At 61.8% G+C, this 17,550-nt stretch overlaps 3 protein-coding genes across 10 annotated transcripts; 2 read left to right on the forward strand and 1 right to left on the reverse strand.

Annotated features, from left to right (window-relative positions):
• Positions 1-449: 449 nt before the first annotated feature.
• On the reverse strand, positions 450-3,288 carry CKS1B (CDC28 protein kinase regulatory subunit 1B). Of its 2 annotated transcripts, none has more exons than XM_047705632.1 (3): positions 3,133-3,288; positions 1,553-1,680; positions 450-967 (listed from the first exon to the last, which is right to left on the reverse strand). In XM_047705632.1, exons 1-3 carry the CDS (start codon positions 3,189-3,191, stop codon positions 915-917), a joined length of 240 nt encoding a protein of 79 aa, XP_047561588.1. In that variant the 5' UTR covers positions 3,192-3,288; the 3' UTR covers positions 450-914. The 2 variants fall into 2 exon arrangements, with proteins under 2 accessions (XP_047561588.1, XP_047561587.1); XM_047705631.1 differs by lacking the exon at positions 3,133-3,288 and adding an exon at positions 1,904-2,103.
• Positions 3,289-3,532: 244 nt separating this feature from the next.
• Positions 3,533-13,312, forward strand: SHC1 (SHC adaptor protein 1). Of its 6 annotated transcripts, none has more exons than XM_047705621.1 (13): positions 3,533-3,687; positions 6,857-7,024; positions 7,607-7,677; positions 8,242-8,305; positions 8,465-8,584; positions 8,788-8,841; positions 9,012-9,063; positions 9,228-9,354; positions 10,071-10,269; positions 10,358-10,427; positions 10,507-10,641; positions 10,782-11,020; positions 11,734-13,312. In XM_047705621.1, the coding sequence occupies exons 2-13, from the start codon at positions 6,860-6,862 to the stop codon at positions 11,860-11,862; spliced, it is 1,425 nt and encodes a 474-aa protein (XP_047561577.1). In that variant the 5' UTR covers positions 3,533-3,687; positions 6,857-6,859; the 3' UTR covers positions 11,863-13,312. The 6 variants fall into 6 exon arrangements, with proteins under 6 accessions (XP_047561577.1, XP_047561578.1, XP_047561576.1 ...); XM_047705622.1 differs by lacking the exon at positions 3,533-3,687 and adding an exon at positions 4,133-4,306; XM_047705620.1 differs by lacking the exons at positions 3,533-3,687; positions 11,734-13,312 and adding an exon at positions 11,162-11,722 and having other exon boundaries at positions 5,681-7,024.
• A 119-nt stretch (positions 13,313-13,431) lies between these two features.
• On the forward strand, positions 13,432-17,414 carry PYGO2 (pygopus family PHD finger 2). 2 transcript variants are annotated; one of them, XM_047705626.1, is made up of 3 exons: positions 13,432-13,783; positions 14,129-14,178; positions 14,710-17,414. In XM_047705626.1, the coding sequence occupies exons 1-3, from the start codon at positions 13,681-13,683 to the stop codon at positions 15,775-15,777; spliced, it is 1,221 nt and encodes a 406-aa protein (XP_047561582.1). In that variant the 5' UTR covers positions 13,432-13,680; the 3' UTR covers positions 15,778-17,414. The 2 variants fall into 2 exon arrangements, with proteins under 2 accessions (XP_047561582.1, XP_047561583.1); XM_047705627.1 differs by having other exon boundaries at positions 13,662-13,783; positions 13,950-14,178.
• Positions 17,415-17,550: the final 136 nt, after the last annotated feature.

Consider the following 17,550-nt stretch of genomic DNA (forward strand, 5'->3'; position numbering starts at 1 on the left):
ATCAGTACTAGCCACAGTGAACAACCGGGGCTACCCCCCCACCCCTGCAGCAGGTAATGGGCCACAGGTAGGCCCGAGCCTTGGGCTGGGCAGGAAGTGGAGCGCAGGTGCACCCTCTGGCTTACACCCTCCTCCCTTGACCCTCGTGCCGGTCAAGTATCAGGACTTCGATAAAGGCAGCATCCCTGACCGTAGGAAAGTTGACTTGTTTTGAGGAGGTGGCGTCTCTCTGTAACCTCTACCGAAGGCTAACAGAGCCGCACATTTCAGAAGCTTGACAGAAAGTCTGCTTAGACTAGATTACAAACCAGTTACCGGAATGTTGAAATAAACCTCATTATCAGCAAAGAGCTGAACTACATTATCCAACCGAAGGGAATATAATCAGAAACACGGTACTGAGTGCACTGCTCACCCTGAGAGAACAGAAAACCTTCACAACTAAAAAATTAGATTATAAAAACGTCCTCTTTAATCAAGGCCTTTTAACATGGAACAGATTTCTTGAATAAAATGAAAAGTTTCCAATACATTGAAACAAACCACCATCATACAACACCTGGCAGGAAACAAAACCAAACAGCAAGTTTACACAATCCCTGTGGCAGCCACGGCCTCACCCTCGGACACTGCCTCTGTCCACCACATGTGTGCCGCCGGGTGCAGCACAGCTCAGCATGGTTTCTGGGGTAATGCTCAGCAGAGGCCGCAGCCGAAGACCACTTGCTCCCCTGGCTGGGCCGTGGTGCTGTCGGCTCTGCTCCAGCAAAGCGGGCAGCAGCACATTCGAACAGTGAACTGAACGTCCTTTAAATACCAAAGTGAGAAACAAGAAGGCGACACAATGATGCTGTCGGGAAGATGTCAGCGAGCGAGGCAGCTGCGTGAAGCTCGAGGCTGAAGCGCCGCTGGCTTCATTTCTTCGGCTTCTTGGGCAGCGGCCGTCGGAACAACAAGATGTGAGGTTCTGAAAGAGGGGGGAGTCCAAGGGACGCACTCGCACCGATCTCTGCACTTCCCAGGGGTCACCCACTCAGACCTTTCCGACTAAACGCAGATGTAAGCGTCGGCCTCAGACACAGCCCCACGTGCCGGGCTGTCAGCCGAGCCCAGAACTGTTAGCATCAGCACCTCTGCTGCTGGTACAGCCCTGCAGGCCTTTTTTAGTTCCGCCCAGCTGCTTGGGGTCTGGTGTCTTATCAAGAAATATACCTTTCTTGGCTTACTTGGAACACATCCAAAAATTCACTTCCTGATGGAGAATGGTGCAGGGACCATAACCTCTACTAGATCTATGTGGCCTTAGGAAAAAAAGGGTACACTCAGACTGAACTAGAGATGAAAGGAGGTTTATCAGGGACAGGTCGTCTCTGAACCTCCCAGATACTCTCCTCTTATTTTTGGTCACTCCACTTTTTCTAGATGGTGGGTGAGGAACCAATAAAGCACCCTTGCCACCCCCCCCCCCACTTGTCTGGGTTATACAATCTCATCATTCCCTCTTTCCAACAGGGAAGGAGCCTCCGTGGTTGCTCTCAGACGCTGCACCAACCTGGTTCGTGGATCATGTAATGGACCCATCCCTGACTCTGCTGCACGCCAAGGTTCCTCCATTCCGATTCAGACATCAGATGGGTCTTGGGGACGAGCTTGGCGATGTCCTTGGGCAACATGACGTGCCTGCAACAGAAGCATAGGAAGGGGGGTGAGTCACGTCAGTGCTGGGTGCTGTCTGCTAGACCAGAGCTTGCACACAAAACAGAGAGGGCGGGAAGGAAAAACGGGCTTCGAACGTAGGGAGTTTATGCAACTTTTGGTGGGGTGGAGGCAGCTACAGATAAAGCCCAGTTATGTAAATCCTCACCAGAGCGGGTTAGGAAGCACACATTCATGAGTAACTCACGGGAAGGGGCACTGTTTTCCTGCCTTCCTGGGGCTCAGGCTGCGGCTTACTCTAGAACACATAAGGGCAGCCCCAGGGCACACACAGCCAGTAACTAAAAGTAGTTTTTGAAAAGGGCTGGTTTTGCGGAAGAAAAGCCTCGGGGAGAGCCGCGGTAAGACCCACCACCAAGCATGAAATGGCCATGTCCTCCCCTCCACGGTTACCCCCGATCTCGTTTCCCTGCTTTGACGAGAGCCGCCATGAGACGTCTTCCCAAGTTCTCCTAACCAGGGCTAAGACCCCTTTCCGGGCGAAAAATTCTCCGACACGAACCGGGCTGACCCAGACTCCCTCAGGCTCCGTGGAAACACACCAGATGGGTAGCCACAAACAGCGGCGGAGATGCTCTGCAAAGGCCCCGCTCTAGTGGGGGGATACGTGACCGCAGCTTCCACTCCGACAGCCCCTGGCACCGGCTGCCTTCCACGCGCGGTCGGATCGGCCGCACAAACCCACCCCCAAGGCCTCCCCCGGTCCTAAACCGCGACAGCACCGCCAGGCCCCACCGACTAGCTAGCCCCGCAGGGTCAGCGCGCCCCGAGCCCAGCACTCGGCTAGAAAAGAAACCCAAGCTCGGCACGTTCCCACAGACACCAGCCGAGCAGCGGCGGGAAGCGCCACGCACTCGGGCCGGCCCCTCGCTCTTCGCGATCTCCCGGCGGTCAGACGCCAGCCTGCGGCAAGAGCCACCGGCCCCCGCGCGGCCGCACCGCCTCCCCGAAGCCCGGCAGGGTCTGCTCCGACTCTGCGGGCTCCGACGGGGGACCTCGCAGCCCCTTCCCCGGCCAGCTGCGCGCCCACGCCCCCCCTCCAGGAGCCCTCCAGCGCCGTCGCCGCACCCCTCCCCAGCAGGCTCCGCAAGTCCAAGTTCGACGTGCCCGGGGCCGCTCGAGAACGCTCCAGAGCCCTGTCAGCGCGGGGTTGTGTGTGTGGGTGGGGGGAGGTCCGCTTCCTACAAGAGCCACGCCCCCTCCGCCCGCTCCCCAGCTCAGGGCCGACTGGGAGCTCCCTGGGTCCGCACGCCGCCGCGCCGCGGCCCTCGCGCATGCGCTCTGCGCTCCCCGCCAGCGTCCCGGGAGTCTCTCGCGCATGCGCCGGTCCTGTCGCCTCGGCCCCGGTGAGTAACTCCTCTTGCCCTCCCTTGTCAAAGTTCGCAACCTCGTTATGTCCCCCGCGCCGGCACTAACCGGTACTCGAACTCCTCGTCGTCGTATTTGTCCGAGTAGTAAATCTGTTTGTGCGACATGATCACTCCGTCTGAGGACCGTCAGGCCCGCGCCGCCAACCTCCAAACAACTCCCAGCAGCACGCGCTCCCACCCACTTTAGCCTCGCTTTCAAACACGCCGCCCGCGCTTCCTATTGGTCCCTTTGGTTTAAGGCGGGACGTCTCCACCTTCCAGCCTCGGATTGGCTTAGATTAGCTTCTCCTCGAGTCCTTATTGGAGTGGACGCCTAACGTTCGTCAAGAACCAACGTAGGTAAAACTTACGCCTCTAATTGGCCATTCCGACCCCGTGCGCGTTCTCGAGCTGCCATTGGCTGATTCGGGAAAGTGGGCCGGCTGAAGGAGGGACGCTGAGGTGCAGGGTCAGGGGTTAGTGAGGCCGGAAGTGAGTGCAATAAAGTTTGTTCAGGGAGGCCCGGCCGGGGAGAAAGTTGGAACGGCCACCTGAGAAGGCAGTGGCGTGATCCGGAACCAAATCGAGCCGCGGTGCGGTGCGGAGACTCCATGAGGCCCTGGTGAGTTGGGTCTTCTCCCTCTTCTTAGGTTACCCACTCCTCCACCCCGGAACCCCGCTCCCGGGACCCTACTTCCGGTCTGGACCTGTAAGTCCCGCCCCCTACGACCCCCTCCCCGGAAGTCCCACCCCCCATCTTCAGGGGGGCGCCCCGAACCCCGATTTGTTTTCTGTTTATTGTCCACGACCCCACCCTGCCGCCCAGCTTTCCTGGAAGTCCCACCCCCGGACATGCTTCCCAGCCCTACTGCGGGAAACCTGACGGTAGTGCTTCCAGCTTCCCGAGACCCCGCCTCCTGGCCACGGGTCCGTCCCGAAGCCTGACTCCCAGAAGGCCAGGGCCCCGCCCCTCGGCCGCCCGGCCGGGCGCGCGAGGCCACGCCCCCAGGGCTCCGCCCGAGGCCCCGCCCCCTCCCTACCACGTCGGCCGTGCGGGAGCCTGGCCTCCGGGAAGTCCCGGGTGCACGCGACCTGGGGCCACGCCCCCTCGGGAGAGCTCCGAGTGGGACCCGGACCCCCTCAGAAGCGCCGTCTTGGGCCCCGAGGGCCCTGGCAGACAGAGTTCCCTTTTCTCGCGTGGGCCTCGGGCCCGGCTGTCCCTAGCGCTCTTGGCCCGGCAGGTGGGAAGTCCAGGTGCCCCGCCCGGTTCTGAGCGGCGCGAGGTCCGGGGCAGACCTCCGCTTCCCCTGCCCCCGGCCAAGACTTGGGGTTGGGCGCGAGAGGGGGACGGAGGCTTGCTCCTGCCCAGGACCGACTCCGCCCCAGAGACAGCTGTAGGTCTCACACCTGCACCTCGGGAGCTGGTAGGGCCATGGGTTTACTGGCGTGTGACCCGCGTGTGACAGGAGCGAAAGTTCTCTGCTGCCATTAAACGGTGGCTTGGCGTGGGTGGAGGGGACAGTGACCTTTTTGCTGTTTTATTTTTATTTTTATTTTTTTTGGACTCCCCAGTCTCCATCGTTTCTTTGGCTCTTCCCCTCCCCCCATCCAGAGTTCTTGTCTGGGCATTCCTCTTGGTCCCGCTCGCCCAGCCTTCCCTTCTGGAAACATTCCTGAGGCTTTCGCCATTTCCTGCTACTTGCCTCCTCCTCCCTGCTGGGCCGAGCTGCCACGAGCAGCTTCTCCCCCACACCCAGACACCCCAACTCCCAGTAGGCAGTCTCCTTTCCTATGCAGATTTAAAGCGCCCGACTTCCGCTGTCTCTCCTCCAAACGCCCACACCTGTTGATTGTTCCCTGCCTCTGGATTGTGCGGGCTCCGGCAGGCGGAGGACGGAGGACGTCCTGCCCTGGGTGCTGGGGGTGCGAGGCCAGGGCAGAACCCCTCCTTCTATCTCTATAGGCCTGAGCGCTGAAGGCCTGAGGAAATGGAGTGACCGAGACCAGGGGAGAGTTTAGCATAGTATCTAACACCATATAAGTGTTAGTATTATCAATCGTTGTAGTTTGCATCTTTGTATCTTCTGGAGTTTTAAGAGTAGGTAATCCCAAGGTGAGCGTGGGGGTCCTGTGTATCTTCAACTAATTGTTTTGCTCCTCCATGGCCCCTCTAGCAGAGCTGTGTCTGGGAGCCGGGTTTGGAAGGGATGGCTGGGGCTGTTCCCCATGTCCAGCCCCAGCTTTCCAGGCACAGCCTTGTCTGCTGCTCCCTCTGTCCCTTTCTGGCCTGCAGCTCCAACTTCTCCTGGAGAATGGTTTCACTTTTCCGCCTCCTCCAGCCAGACTCTGCCCCTGGTTTTGGGGGGCACTGTGCTCCGTGGTGGACATATGCAACTTCCCCTGTCCCCACTCCAGGAGGAGGAGCTCGAACCAGCCAGCCGCCCCTGCCAGCTTGCTTTGCTGACTAGACCTGTGGAAGGGGCCACAGAGAAGTGCTTGGCTGGGGGCTGCTGCTCCTTGGCCTGGTGGGTGTTGTGGGAGGGCTCCATCAGCCTGTCCTGTGCCCCAGCTTTCGCCCTGGTGCACCGCCCAGGTTGGACTTTGTTCTCACTTCTCCAGCTTTGCTCTTCCTCTTGGCCCCTCTCTGCGTCCGCTGGTACCACTTCCATCCTTTCCCATTTTCCTAACCTCCTGCCCACAGCTGTAGTAGCAGAGGGTGCTAATGGCCCAGGCTCCCTGGCCCCACCCCCATCGTGTGGTAGTATGTTGGGGGGGTGACCTGGAGGAGGGGGGCGTTTGAGTGTTCCACCAGGACAGGAAGGGAAGTGCTGAGCTCAGGGATCCCCTCCCTTTTCCACCCCCAGCTCCCTGTTTCCTCTCTCATTCCCCCTACCCTCCCGCAGCTTCCTGCTCCCTTTGGCCTGCCCCTGTCCTGTGTGGATTGATCCAGACCTCCTCTTATTTCCCTCCTTTCTTTCTCATTCCTACATCCTTCCCTCCCACCCCCACTTTCCTCCTCCCCAGATTACTGGTGGTTTGTCTGGGGGCAGCGGCGGGGCAGTGGTGGGGGTGCATGGAGGGAGCTCCATCCCAGCCAGAGTCCGGGGCTGTGGCTGTGCTGGGGGCTTAGCCTGGTCCAGCCTGTGAGTCAGCACTGTCCCTGGGATTGGTCTCCGGCCTTAGGGCTCCGCCCCTGGGGAGGAGCAAGGCAGCTCCGGGTCCAGCCTGTTCTCTCCGCTGCTGGAGAAGAGGCTCCACGCTGGGCGGGGATGGGGCCGGAAACTCTCTGGGTCTGAGCCGGGGGTGCTGGCGCCACTTGTCCCTCTCCCTCTCCAGGATCCTTGAGATCCCTGGGCCCTAGAGGTCCGGTCAGACTAAGGGCCTGGGGATGCCCCCTGCCTGGCCCCCTTGCCTGGACTGGCAGGGGGGCCGGGCTGGGCAGCAGCCTCCCTCCAGCAGCAGCCATGGATCTCCTGCCCCCCAAGTCCAAGTACAACCCTCTCCGGAACGAGTCTCTGTCATCGCTGGAGGAGGGGGCTTCAGGGCCCTCCCCACCGGAGGAGCTGCCTTCCCCATCAGCCTCATCTCTGGGGCCCATCCTGCCACCTCTGCCCGGGGATGACAGTCCCACCACCCTGTGCTCCTTCTTCCCCCGAATGAGCAACCTGAAGCTGGCCAACCCAGCCGGGGGGCGCCCGGGGCCAAAGGGGGAGCCAGGAAGGGCAGCTGAGGATGGGGAGGGGCCCGGAGGGGTGGCTGCGCCAGACTCAGGCCCCCCGCCCCTCCTCCAGGACATGAACAAGCTGAGTGGAGGCGGCGGGCGCAGGACTCGGGTGGAAGGGGGCCAGCTGGGGGGCGAGGAGTGGACGCGCCACGGGAGCTTTGTCAATAAGCCCACACGGGGCTGGCTGCATCCCAACGACAAAGTCATGGGACCCGGGGTTTCCTACCTGGTTCGGGTGAGTGAACGTCCTGCCATTCCCTCCGCCCTCTGCCCTCCCAGACCCCTCTGTCTCACTTGGGCTTTTCTGGAGCCTCTGGTTTTCTGCTCTTCCTAGCACCACCCTTGGTTTCAGGGTCCTGTTTCTCATACCCTTCTTGCTCCTCCGCGTCTGCGGCCCCTCCCCTTCCAGCTCTGCCTGGGCCCCTTCCTTCTGGTGACCACCCCCACCCTGCCATGCTTAGCACAAAGCCCAGCACTTAGTAAGTGTGGGAATGAGTGAGCCTCGATCACGTCCTCCAGCCTCCTCCCGCTGTGGATGTCACTCCACCCGCTACTCGCCCCCCCCCGCCAGTGCCTGTCACTGCCCTCCACAGTCTCTCCCCAGGTGCCCCAGGCCCTCCCAGCTTGCCCTTTTCTCTGCTCCTCATTTCCTGTGGTCTTGCATGTTGTGGGGGCGTTGTGGGGCATAGCCGCAAGCAGCGGGCAAAACTTCTTCGTCTTTATTCTTCCTTTAGGGAGCACGTAGGGAAAAGGCCCAGGGCTCTTTGTGAAGGGGTGGGGGGAGGCGGCTGACTGCTCCCCTCCGTCCCTCCCTCAGTACATGGGCTGCGTGGAGGTTCTGCAGTCAATGCGCGCCTTGGACTTCAACACCCGCACCCAGGTCACCAGGTTAGCGGGGGAGGGGGGGCTGGGGGAGGAGGGGACGGGGGGGGGGGGCGAGCGCCCTGAATTACTGAGGGGAGCAGGGGAGTGGGTCTTGGTGGCTTACTAGCCACGGCTTAGCTTTAGGTAAAGGGGATAGAGAGAGAGTTAGGGGAGTGAGTCTAAGTCTGGATGAACAGAGGCGCCTCTGGTCTGGGTCCCACTCACTTTTCCAGTCCTGTGGGTTGTGGGGGAGGCGGCAGAGCAGCTGGCAGCTGGAGCCCGAGTGTAGGATGGGGTGTATGGAAGGTTGCCGCTGGCTTTGGGAAGGCCATGGGACATTCATTTGGTAGCTGGAAGGAGGTGGGGGCAGACCCACAGAGGCCCTAACCCAATCAGCCAGGAAGTGGCCTCTCCATGTCATCAAATATTAAAGGCCCTTAATTCAATCCACCACGACAAAGAGCCTGGAGTGCCCCTGGAGTCTGGCCTGGTCCTCCCCTCCCCCTGCCCTGTGGCCGCCCCAGTGAGCGGGAGACCGGCTCTGGAGCGAGAGACAGGCTCTGCGTCTGAGGACCCCTTTCTCGCCAGGGAGGCCATCAGCCTGGTGTGTGATGCCGTGCCCGGTGCCAAGGGGGCGACGAGGAGGAGAAAGGTACCTGGGGCCAATGGGGCTGGGGGTGCTGTTGGGAAATGTGGGGGAGTGGGGGAAGACAAGCATGGGGACGTGTGGGGACAAGGCCAAAAGACAGAGGGTGGGGGATTTCTGGTGTGGGGAACCCTCGGCTTCTGAGACCCTCGGGTCCTTGGCTAGCCCTGTAGCCGCCCGCTCAGTTCCATCCTGGGGAGGAGTAACCTGAAATTTGCCGGGATGCCGATCACTCTCACCGTCTCCACCAGCAGCCTCAACCTCGTGGCCGCAGACTGCAGACAGGTTGGTGGGGTCGGGTGAGGGGGCCAGAAGCCCTGCGGGGAGGGCCAGGAGTAAGACAGGAAGGAGGAGCTTAGGAGCACCTGGGCTAGGAAGCCAAAAGGGTGGGACTGACTAGTCCAGGGCTTGGGCCGGGACTGGGGGCGCCCAGCTCGGCCCTGAGGCTGCCTGACTCGTCCCTTCCCTGTCCCCTGCCTTAACCTCAGATCATCGCCAACCACCACATGCAGTCTATCTCGTTTGCGTCCGGTGGAGACCCGGTGAGTTGGGAAACAGGGTGGAGGGGGGAAGAGCAGGGGCTGCAGCGGCTGGAGAAGAGGCCACGCTGGGATCGAAGCAGTGTCTGGGAGGGCCTGGGCTTTTAGGGGTCGGGGGTGAGGTGGGCCATAAACCTGAGCTAAGGGGCTGTTTCTGACCCTGCCCACCCCAGGACACAGCTGAGTACGTCGCCTATGTTGCCAAAGACCCGGTGAATCAGAGAGGTGAGGCGTGGTGGGGAGTTGGGTGGGGCCGGCTGTCTGGGAGGCAGGTGAGCAGGACCCGGGGAGCTAAGTGGGGGCTCCGGCCAGGAAGATGAGGGCCCCCCGGCAGTGTCTGGTCCCAGCGTGAGCTCGGGGCTCACGGGCCGCCTCTGCTGTGTCCCCAGCCTGCCACATCCTGGAGTGTCCCGAGGGGCTGGCTCAGGATGTCATCAGCACCATCGGCCAGGCCTTCGAGTTGCGCTTCAAACAGTACCTCAGGAACCCGCCCAAGCTGGTCACCCCTCATGACAGGTGAGCGGGTGTGGAGGGGTGGAGCGGCCCCTGGGCCCTGGGGCCCTGCTGAGAGAGCAGGTCTGCTCCACTGCTCAGACTCGAGCAGAGAGGGTCGGGGGCCTGGCGTGTGTGGGGGGACGACCTGCGGGCCTGTTTCCCCCTTCCTGCTATTACATTTCCTGCGGCCGGCAGGAAAGTCTGGCCAGGCCCTGCCCTGCTGCAGGCTCACTCTTCCTCTCGCGGCCCCGGGCTCCTGCGCTGCGTCCGCCTGTCTTGCCCGTTTCTCATCCGTGGTTTTCCATTCCCCGGCCCCCAGGAGCCATCAAGACTTGGGTGAGGGAGGATGTCTTTCTCCTGAGGTCTCTGCCTTTCTCTGTCCCCTCGAGGCCTCTAGCTGTGGAGCATTTAGAGGAGACTCGGGCGCTCTGGAACGCAGCTCCTCTTGCTCTCTTGTGTGGCTGCTTCCCTCCGTCTGGGGAGGCAGCACGATAATCGAGGCCACGAACCCTAAAATCGAATCTGGTGTTGCAGCTCAGGTCCGTCACCTTTAACTGTGAAACCACAGGCAAATTTCTCCACCTCCGACCCTCATCTCTGCGCTCTGTCACTGGAGAGGGAAGTGGGGCTACCTTGAGGGACGACTGTGTATAGAAAACAGCCCTCCTCAGGCCTGGCCTGCAGGACGTGCCCGGCCCATGGCCACTGCCTGTGCCCCTCCCACCTGTTCCTCTCAGGATGGCTGGTTTTGATGGCTCGGCTTGGGATGAGGAAGAGGAAGAGCCACCTGGCCACCAGTACTATAATGACTTCCCAGGAAAGGAACCCCCTCTTGGGGGAGTGGTGGACATGAGGCTTCGGGAAGGAGCCCCCCTTGGGGCAGCTCGACCCCCTCCACCTGTTGGCCAGACCCCCAGCCACCTGGGAGCAACGCTGGTGAGTCGCTTGGGTGGAGGTGGGCTGGGGCCCGGGATGGGAGTGGCCGGCCTGGGCTCCTGGTCTCATCTTATTTTTGTCCCTGCAGCCGGTGGGGCAGCCTGTGGGGGCAGACCCGGAAACCCGCAAACAGATGCCACCTCCGCCACCCTGCCCAGGTGTGAAGGGAGCTGGGAGGGGCGGAGTCTGGGTGCAGGAGGCGGGGCTGGGGCCACTGTGACGCTGCCCTTTGCTCAGCAGGGAAAGAGCTCTTTGACGATCCTTCTTACGTCAACGTGCAGAACCTGGACAAGGCCCGGCAGGCAGGGGGTGGGGCTGGGCCTCCCAATGCTGCCGTCAATGGCAGCACGCCCCGAGACCTCTTTGACATGAGTGAGTGCTGCTGTCTCCTTTTCTGCGTCTCCATCTTCTCCCACGGTTCCTGCTCTTCTGCCCTCCCCTCCCTGAAGGTGTGGGTCCTGGCCTGTGTTGGGCCAGTGGCCCCTCTCAGCCCTCTCTCTCTGAACCCCCAGAGCCCTTCGAAGATGCCCTTCGGGTGCCTCCGCCCCCCCAGGCGGTGGCCATGGCTGAGCAGCTCCGAGGGGAGGCCTGGTTCCACGGGAAGCTGAGCCGGCGGGAGGCCGAGGCGCTGCTGCAGCTGCACGGGGACTTCCTGGTGCGGGAGAGCGCGAGCAGCCCAGGCCAGTACGTGCTCACTGGCCTGCAGAGCGGGCAGCCCAAGCACCTGCTGCTGGTGGACCCAGAGGGCGTGGTGAGTGGCGTGGGGCCATGTGTTGGGCACTGCGGCGCGCTCCCGCGGAGCCCTGGTCTCCCCTCGCTGCCACCCCCTTTCCCTGCTCGGCTTGCATGTGCGGCCCGCTTCCGGCAGGACGGCGTCCTTCCCTTCGCACAGCCCTGGGCCCGAGCTCTGTTCCTCTCGATCCTCAGTTCTCCATCTGAGCTCGAAGGTGTTCAGCCTGCCTGAGCCCCTCTTCTGACAAACGAGGAAACCATCCCGGAGAGGTGCTGATGCCCGGCGTCAGAGGCCTGGAGCCTCGAAACACCAAATCTCCTTTTGCAAGAGGAGGGAGGGGCCTCCGCAGTCCCTTCGGACTCAGGGCTCAGCCTGGCGTCCTGTCGCCTGCCCACACCGCCCCACTGTCCATCCTGACTTTCGGCTCTTCTCCACAGCAGTCCCATCTTCCTCCCCCAAATTTCTCGGAGTGTGTGTCCTCCTCTGAGACAGGCCACCCAACAGGTCGGGAGAGGCGGTATCCCTCAGCTTCTCAGTTTCTGGTCCTGTTGTCCTCTCAGCCTGCTGCCAGAGCTAGCTGTGGGATCCTCTTCTAGAGAAGCCTTTGTGACCTGGGCTGACAGTCCTCCCATCCCGGTCTTTTTCTCCTTCCTCATCCCTCAGTATAGTTGTCTCCTTTCTGCAGCCTTTGACTTTGCGCCTGAATTAACCCCTTTCTTCCTGCTGCTCAGGTTCGGACAAAGGACCACCGCTTTGAGAGTGTCAGTCACCTCATCAGCTACCACGTGGACAATCACTTGCCCATCATCTCTGCGGGCAGTGAACTGTGTCTCCAGCAGCCCGTGGAGCGGAAGCTGTGACCATCTCAGTGCTTTCTCCCCGAAGGGGCCCTCCCACCCCTTCCACCCTACTCCTTGATTCTCAGGACCTCATGTGGGAGCGTTCTGTGGGCGTGGCCTTGTGTTGGAGCTGGGGATAGTGTGGACACGGCTCAGCACCCACTGAATGAGAGGGTTTGTCAGAAGCTGGGCGTAGAATCCTGTTTCTTCCCGAACCTTACCAAAGTATTATTGAACAGAGTGGCTCCCTTCCCTGGGCCTTTCCTGTGCCAATCTGATACCCCCTTCCCCAAGAAGGTGGGTGCTTGAGGCGTGGGCAGTGTGTCTCCTTGAAGTGAGAAAGGCTTTAATGGGGGCAGTCACCTTTCCAAGGAAGGGGGATGAATCACACCTTTGGTCTACCCCTGGGCTCAGGGTATACCCCAGACCCCTTTCAACAACCCTCCCTCCCAGTGGTTAAACTTTGTGCCTTTGACCATCTCCTAGGTCTGAAGATATTTTATGCAAAGAGTTCTTGAGCCCCTGAGGTTGAGGGTGGGGGTACTGACACCTTCTTGGCTTCTGGGACCCCCCTCCAGTTGAGGTTGGGAGAACAGAGGCAGGAATGTTAGCTGTCCCTTCTACCCGGGGACAGGCAACCCTTAGATATTGCCTCAGAGCCCCCTTCCTGGCCAGCGGGGAGATGGACCCCTCCCTTGCTCAGTGCCTCCTGGCCAGGGGGCACCCCTCACCCAAGGGGTCTGTACATACATTTCCTAAGTCCTCCTGTGTCATCTTCCCCCCCACCATGTTGCATGCATGTTACACTCTACAGCCAAAGCATAGCTCTGGGTCCTGCAACCTCTGCCCCGCTCTCCTCCTTGGCGGGGGGGCGGGTGTTGGTCGGGGGGTGGCAGGGACTGGATTTAGTCCTCCTGACCTGGTATCTTTCCCAGGGGGATCTGTGGAGGCAGGAACGGGGCCATCGAGAAGAAAGCAGTGGACAATCCCCAAATACCATCTGTAGACTTGGGATTTATTTTTATTTTTTATGCATATGTTTTAGGGCTGTAGGTTTATTTTCCTTATGTGTTTTCCGTGGCAAAATGACAATAATCAGTTACGTGTACACGTCACCTCTTTGACTTTTCAAAGCCTTTTACAATGATTGGCATTTTCCTCCTCCCACCCGGTCTTGGCGGCGGCTGGGCCCACAGCGTTCTCCTTTCCAGCAGAGCCGCAGGGCTCCAGGAGGGGTCCCGAGCCAGGACGGCGCGAGGCGGGGAGGCCCCACGGGTGCGAGCCGCTTCACTCCTGCAGCAACGGGGCCTGGCCGCCTTGCCGGCCCTTCGCACAGCGCCTGGAGGGCGTCCTGCCGCTGCGAGTCTGGGTCTCCTCCGTCTCCGTCCCGGCCTTTCCGTCTCGTTCGCGCGTCTCCACGGGTCTCGATGATACCAAAGGGAAATCGTCATTAAAGTCCCTATTTCTTGTACCTCGGCCTCGTGGTCCCTGTTGCTGCCCGTCCGCGACCCCGTCGGCGGGCGGTGGGTGGGGGTCTCCCGCACCCACGCGTCCGCGCCCCGGTCCTCGGCTCCCGCCGCCCGGTGGCCCCGCCCCCTCGCTGTGAGGTGGAGGCGACCGCGCCGACTTCCGCTTCCGGTCGCCGCTGCCGCCACCGCCGCTGCTGCTGCTGCTGCTGTGGCCGCGCGCAGGCGGCTGGCGCTGCGCTCGCTCCCGGGCCTCGCCGCCTGGCCTGGCCGCTCCTTGCGGGCGTCCCGACCCCGCTCCCGGCGATGGTGCCGCCCGAGCGCGCGTCCGTCCCCCGCCGCCGCTGACCCCGGCACCCCCCCCCCCCGCCCCATGGCCGCCTCGGCGCCGCCCCCACCGGACAAGCTGGAGGGAGGTGGCGGCCCCGCACCGCCCCCTGCGCCGCCCGGCACCGGGAGGAAGCAGGGCAAGGCCGGTGAGAGCGCCGAGGGGCTGGGCCCGCCGAGCACTCGAGGGGCCGGGGGCGGGGGGTGGTTCCGGGGGCCCGAAGGGAGGCTCGGGCGGGAGGGGTGGGGGTCGGGCGTCGCGGATGGGGCACCCCGGAGCCCCGGGGGAGTCGGAGGGCATGTCTGTCGTTGAAGGGAGGAGGCGGCCGAGAGTGCGGTCGCGCGGCGTGTCTCGTGTGGCACCTTTGTTCGTACCGAGTCTGGGAGCGGGCGCCTGTCCGAGTTGGAGGAGCCCCTCCGGGCGCGTCCGGGACACTGGAGGTGGGGCAGCCCCGGGGAAACGCGTTTGTGTGTGCCCTGTGCTGCGCTTCCAGGTCTGCAGATGAAGAGCCCGGAGAAGAAGCGGAGGAAGTCCAGTACTCAGGTGGGTGGTGCCGCCCCCGCCGTGCGCGCACCTGCCTCGGGTGCAGGGAGGACGGCGGCTCCGCTGCTCGCCCTGTCTCTCCGCTTCCTCACCGATGGGGGGTGGGCGCCGTGGGGCCGCCGATCTTACCGGTCGGGCCAGCGGGCTTCCTCGCCCCGCACGTTTCCTGTCCCGATTCCCTCCTGGCAGGTGACACCTCCCCCTTACCGAGGTTTGTTTCGGTGACTTCTCCCGCCCTCTGTGCTTCTGACGCTTTGACAGTTTTTGCGGAGATAGGCACCGTCCCCGTTTTACAGAGGAGGGATCCGCGGCTTAAAAAAGCGGAACACCCGCCTAGGGGTCTCGAGATTATCGGTTGTCAGAGCGAGGACTCGGCTCGGTTCTGTTGCTCTGTTACAGTCAGGTCTGTCCCCATTTACATCTGAGCTGCTTGTGAGGAGCGTCCAGAACAGGCTGTTTTCGCTCCCTCCTGTGGTTTTGTGGCTGTGTGCTTCCCTCTGTAACTTCGTTCCCTCACCTGTTCCCCACTAGGGCCCTGCATACTCACATCTGACGGAGTTCGCACCACCCCCGACTCCTATGGTGGACCACCTGGTTGCATCCAACCCTTTTGAGGATGACTTTGGAACCCCTAAGGTGGGGGGTGCAGCCCCTCCATTCCTGGGCAGTCCTGTCCCCTTTGGAGGCTTCCGTGTACAGGGGGGCATGGCAGGCCAGGTACCCCCAGGCTATGGCACTGGGGGTGGAGGGGGCCCCCAGCCTCTTCGTCGACAGCCCCCACCTTTTCCTCCCAACCCTATGGGCCCTGCTTTCAACATGCCCCCCCAGGGCCCTGGCTACCCACCCCCAGGCAACATGAACTTTCCTAGCCAGCCCTTCAACCAGCCTCTGGGTCAGAACTTCAGCCCTCCTGGTGGGCAGATGATGCCAGGCCCAGTGGGGGGATTTGGGCCCATGATCTCACCTACCATGGGTCAACCTCCCAGAGGAGAGCTGGGCCCCCCTTCTCTTCCCCAACGCTTTACCCAGCCAGGAGCACCTTTTGGTCCTTCTCCTCTCCAGAGACCTGGTCCGGGGCTCCCCAGCCTGCCCCCCAACACAAGTCCCTTCCCTGGCCCGGACCCTAGCTTTCCTGGCCCCGGTGGTGAGGATGGGGGAAAGCCCTTGAATCCACCTGCTCCCACTGCCTTTCCCCAGGAGCCTCACTCAGGCTCCCCAGTGGCTGCTGTGAATGGGAATCAGCCCAGTTTCCCCCCAGACAGCAGTGGGCGGGGTGGGGGGCCCCCAGATGCCAACAGCCTGGCACCCCCCAGCAAGGTGGGTGGGGGCTCGGGGCCTCAGCCTCCCCCGGGCCTGGTGTATCCATGCGGCGCCTGTCGCAGCGAGGTGAACGATGACCAGGACGCCATCCTCTGTGAGGCCTCCTGCCAGAAGTGGTTCCACCGCGAGTGCACCGGCATGACGGAGAGCGCCTACGGGCTGCTGACCACCGAGGCCTCTGCTGTCTGGGCTTGCGATCTCTGCCTCAAGACCAAGGAGATCCAGTCTGTGTACATCCGCGAGGGTGTGGGGCAGCTGGTGGCTGCCAATGATGGGTGACGCCAGCCAGGGGCGTGGTCTCCAAGTCTGACTCTTGGTCCTTGTTTCCACTGGCTTCCCGTCCCCGTGGGATAGAAACACAGTGGCTCCTGGGGCCAGAGAAGGACCTGAGGTGGGCAGGCAGAAGCGCCTGGATCACTCACCCTTCTGGAAACTTACATGGACACGTTGAGATCCACAGAGATCCGGGGAACCAAAGCCTGGCTGAGTATCGTGGTGGCTCCAGTCCTGAAGGCCGAGGGCTGTGGCTGCGAGGGAAGAGAGGCTAAAGGAGGATCTGGAGGGCAGGGGCCTCCCCCATGCAGGCCACGAATGCCCCGCCAGCCACAGCCCCCTCCCCGTGGTCTTGGTGTTTGGAGTGACCTGTTAAAGGGCTTTGGCTAGAGGAGTGGGTTCCCAGCCCTGCAGTAACCTCTTTGTGGGCCTTAGGAGACAGCTGTAGGGAATAGATGGGGAATTTCCCTTTTTCTCACCCTCCTCTTGCTTCCTCCCAAGACCTACCTAAGTCCTACTCCCGTCAGAGAACCAAATAGCTTGAGAAAGCAGGAGAGCTGTTGGCTGGGCGGTTTCTTGGTGATTTGGGGCTTCGAGACTGGGTAAGAGACGCTGTCCAGACATGTGTGTCCCTTATACCAAAGCCACTGGCCCTTTCTCAGCCTCTCTTGGGCTTTTCTCCCAATGACCATATTCTTGCCAAAAATTGGGCTTTGCGGTCTAACGGATCGGGATATTTGAAGTTTAGACTGCCCTGGACCAGGGACCCTGCTCGCCCGGCCCTCTTCGCCTCGCCCGTTTGTTACGCGGTCCCGGCAGCGCGGCCAAGGCGCTGGTCTGTATTCTTCCGCCTCCCTGGCTCGAAGGAAAGCTTGGACGGGCACAGACCGCTTATACCTCATCCCCTGATAGAAGGATCTCTGTCCCCCGTGGGTGAGGGAGGCGGCGGGCCGGTCACTGCGGTGGTCCTGAGATGCAGTCCAGAGACTGGTGTTTTGCTTTTCTTTCCCTGCCTTTCTGTGTATCTGCTGGGCCCCGGGGGGTCTGGCAGTATCCCTTCGTTCCCAGAGGCCGGCACTGGGCTCTGTGTGTTCATATTTTACTTTTCATGCACCGCCAACCGGAGCTGGCCCTGCGCCCCTCCCCGCGCCGCGGTTCCCTGCGGTTCGAGCGCACATTCCTCGGTGGGGTGGGGAAGGCAGGCTCGGGTGTGGCCCGGAAAGGCGCCCCGGGTCCCCTGGCCGCTGCTCTGGGGACCCTCGCCTCGCAAGACTTAGCGAGTGTACTGCAGAACGCATTTGCCTGCCCAGGTGGGCAGCAGCGTCGAGGCTGTGGAAAAGAAGGGAGGGGGTTCTGGGCTTCTCTCTTCCAGTGTCTGCGCCCCCCCCCCCCCGCGCCGCTTTGTGTTGTGCTTGTGGTTCTGTTGCCCTCCTTCATCTGTTGCTATTTTTGTGATGTCTTTCTCCCCTGCCTCCCATCTCTGCCTTTTGTAAGTGGCTCCTGGGGGAAGGGGTCTGCTCAATTCTCTCCCTCTCCGCTACTTTTTGGAAGGAAGGAGGGGTGGCAGAGATGTGGTGATGGGGGTCTTTTTTTTTTTTTTTTTTTTTAACCGTTGGGTTAATAAAAAGACTTGAAAACTCAGACAAGGACTCCTGCTCTTTCTGGGCACAAAGGTTGGAGTGAACCTCGCCCCGGCGGGAAGGCTTGCGGGGGGGAGGATGGGTATGTGGCCCAGGGTTCCTGGCAGCGGGACTGGCAGAGAGACTGGGGCCCCGAGCT

The sequence above is a fragment of the Lutra lutra genome, chromosome 15 (assembly GCF_902655055.1).
Source record: "Lutra lutra chromosome 15, mLutLut1.2, whole genome shotgun sequence".
NCBI classification, from domain to species: domain Eukaryota; kingdom Metazoa; phylum Chordata; class Mammalia; order Carnivora; family Mustelidae; genus Lutra; species Lutra lutra.

Bases quoted from the DNA above. Each gene is read 5' to 3' on its own strand.
- PYGO2 (XM_047705626.1), top strand. From the start codon at position 13,681: ATGGCCGCCTCGGCGCCGCCCCCACCGGACAAGCTGGAGGGAGGTGGC. The intron at 13,784-14,128 runs GTGAGAGCGCCG...CTGCGCTTCCAG, and splicing joins GAGGAAGCAGGGCAAGGCCG to GTCTGCAGATGAAGAGCCCG. The intron at 14,179-14,709 runs GTGGGTGGTGCC...GTTCCCCACTAG, and splicing joins GGAGGAAGTCCAGTACTCAG to GGCCCTGCATACTCACATCT.
- CKS1B (XM_047705631.1), bottom strand. From the start codon at position 1,965: ATGTGTTCTAGAGTAAGCCGCAGCCTGAGCCCCAGGAAGGCAGGAAAA. The intron at 1,681-1,903 runs GTGAGTTACTCA...CTTCTGTTGCAG, and splicing joins GGAAAACAGTGCCCCTTCCC to GCACGTCATGTTGCCCAAGG. The intron at 968-1,552 runs GTTGGTGCAGCG...CCCCTCTTTCAG, and splicing joins TTACATGATCCACGAACCAG to AACCTCACATCTTGTTGTTC.
- SHC1 (XM_047705618.1), top strand. From the start codon at position 6,530: ATGGATCTCCTGCCCCCCAAGTCCAAGTACAACCCTCTCCGGAACGAG. The intron at 8,306-8,464 runs GTACCTGGGGCC...GTCCTTGGCTAG, and splicing joins GGGCGACGAGGAGGAGAAAG to CCCTGTAGCCGCCCGCTCAG. The intron at 10,428-10,506 runs GTGTGAAGGGAG...CCCTTTGCTCAG, and splicing joins ACCTCCGCCACCCTGCCCAG to CAGGGAAAGAGCTCTTTGAC.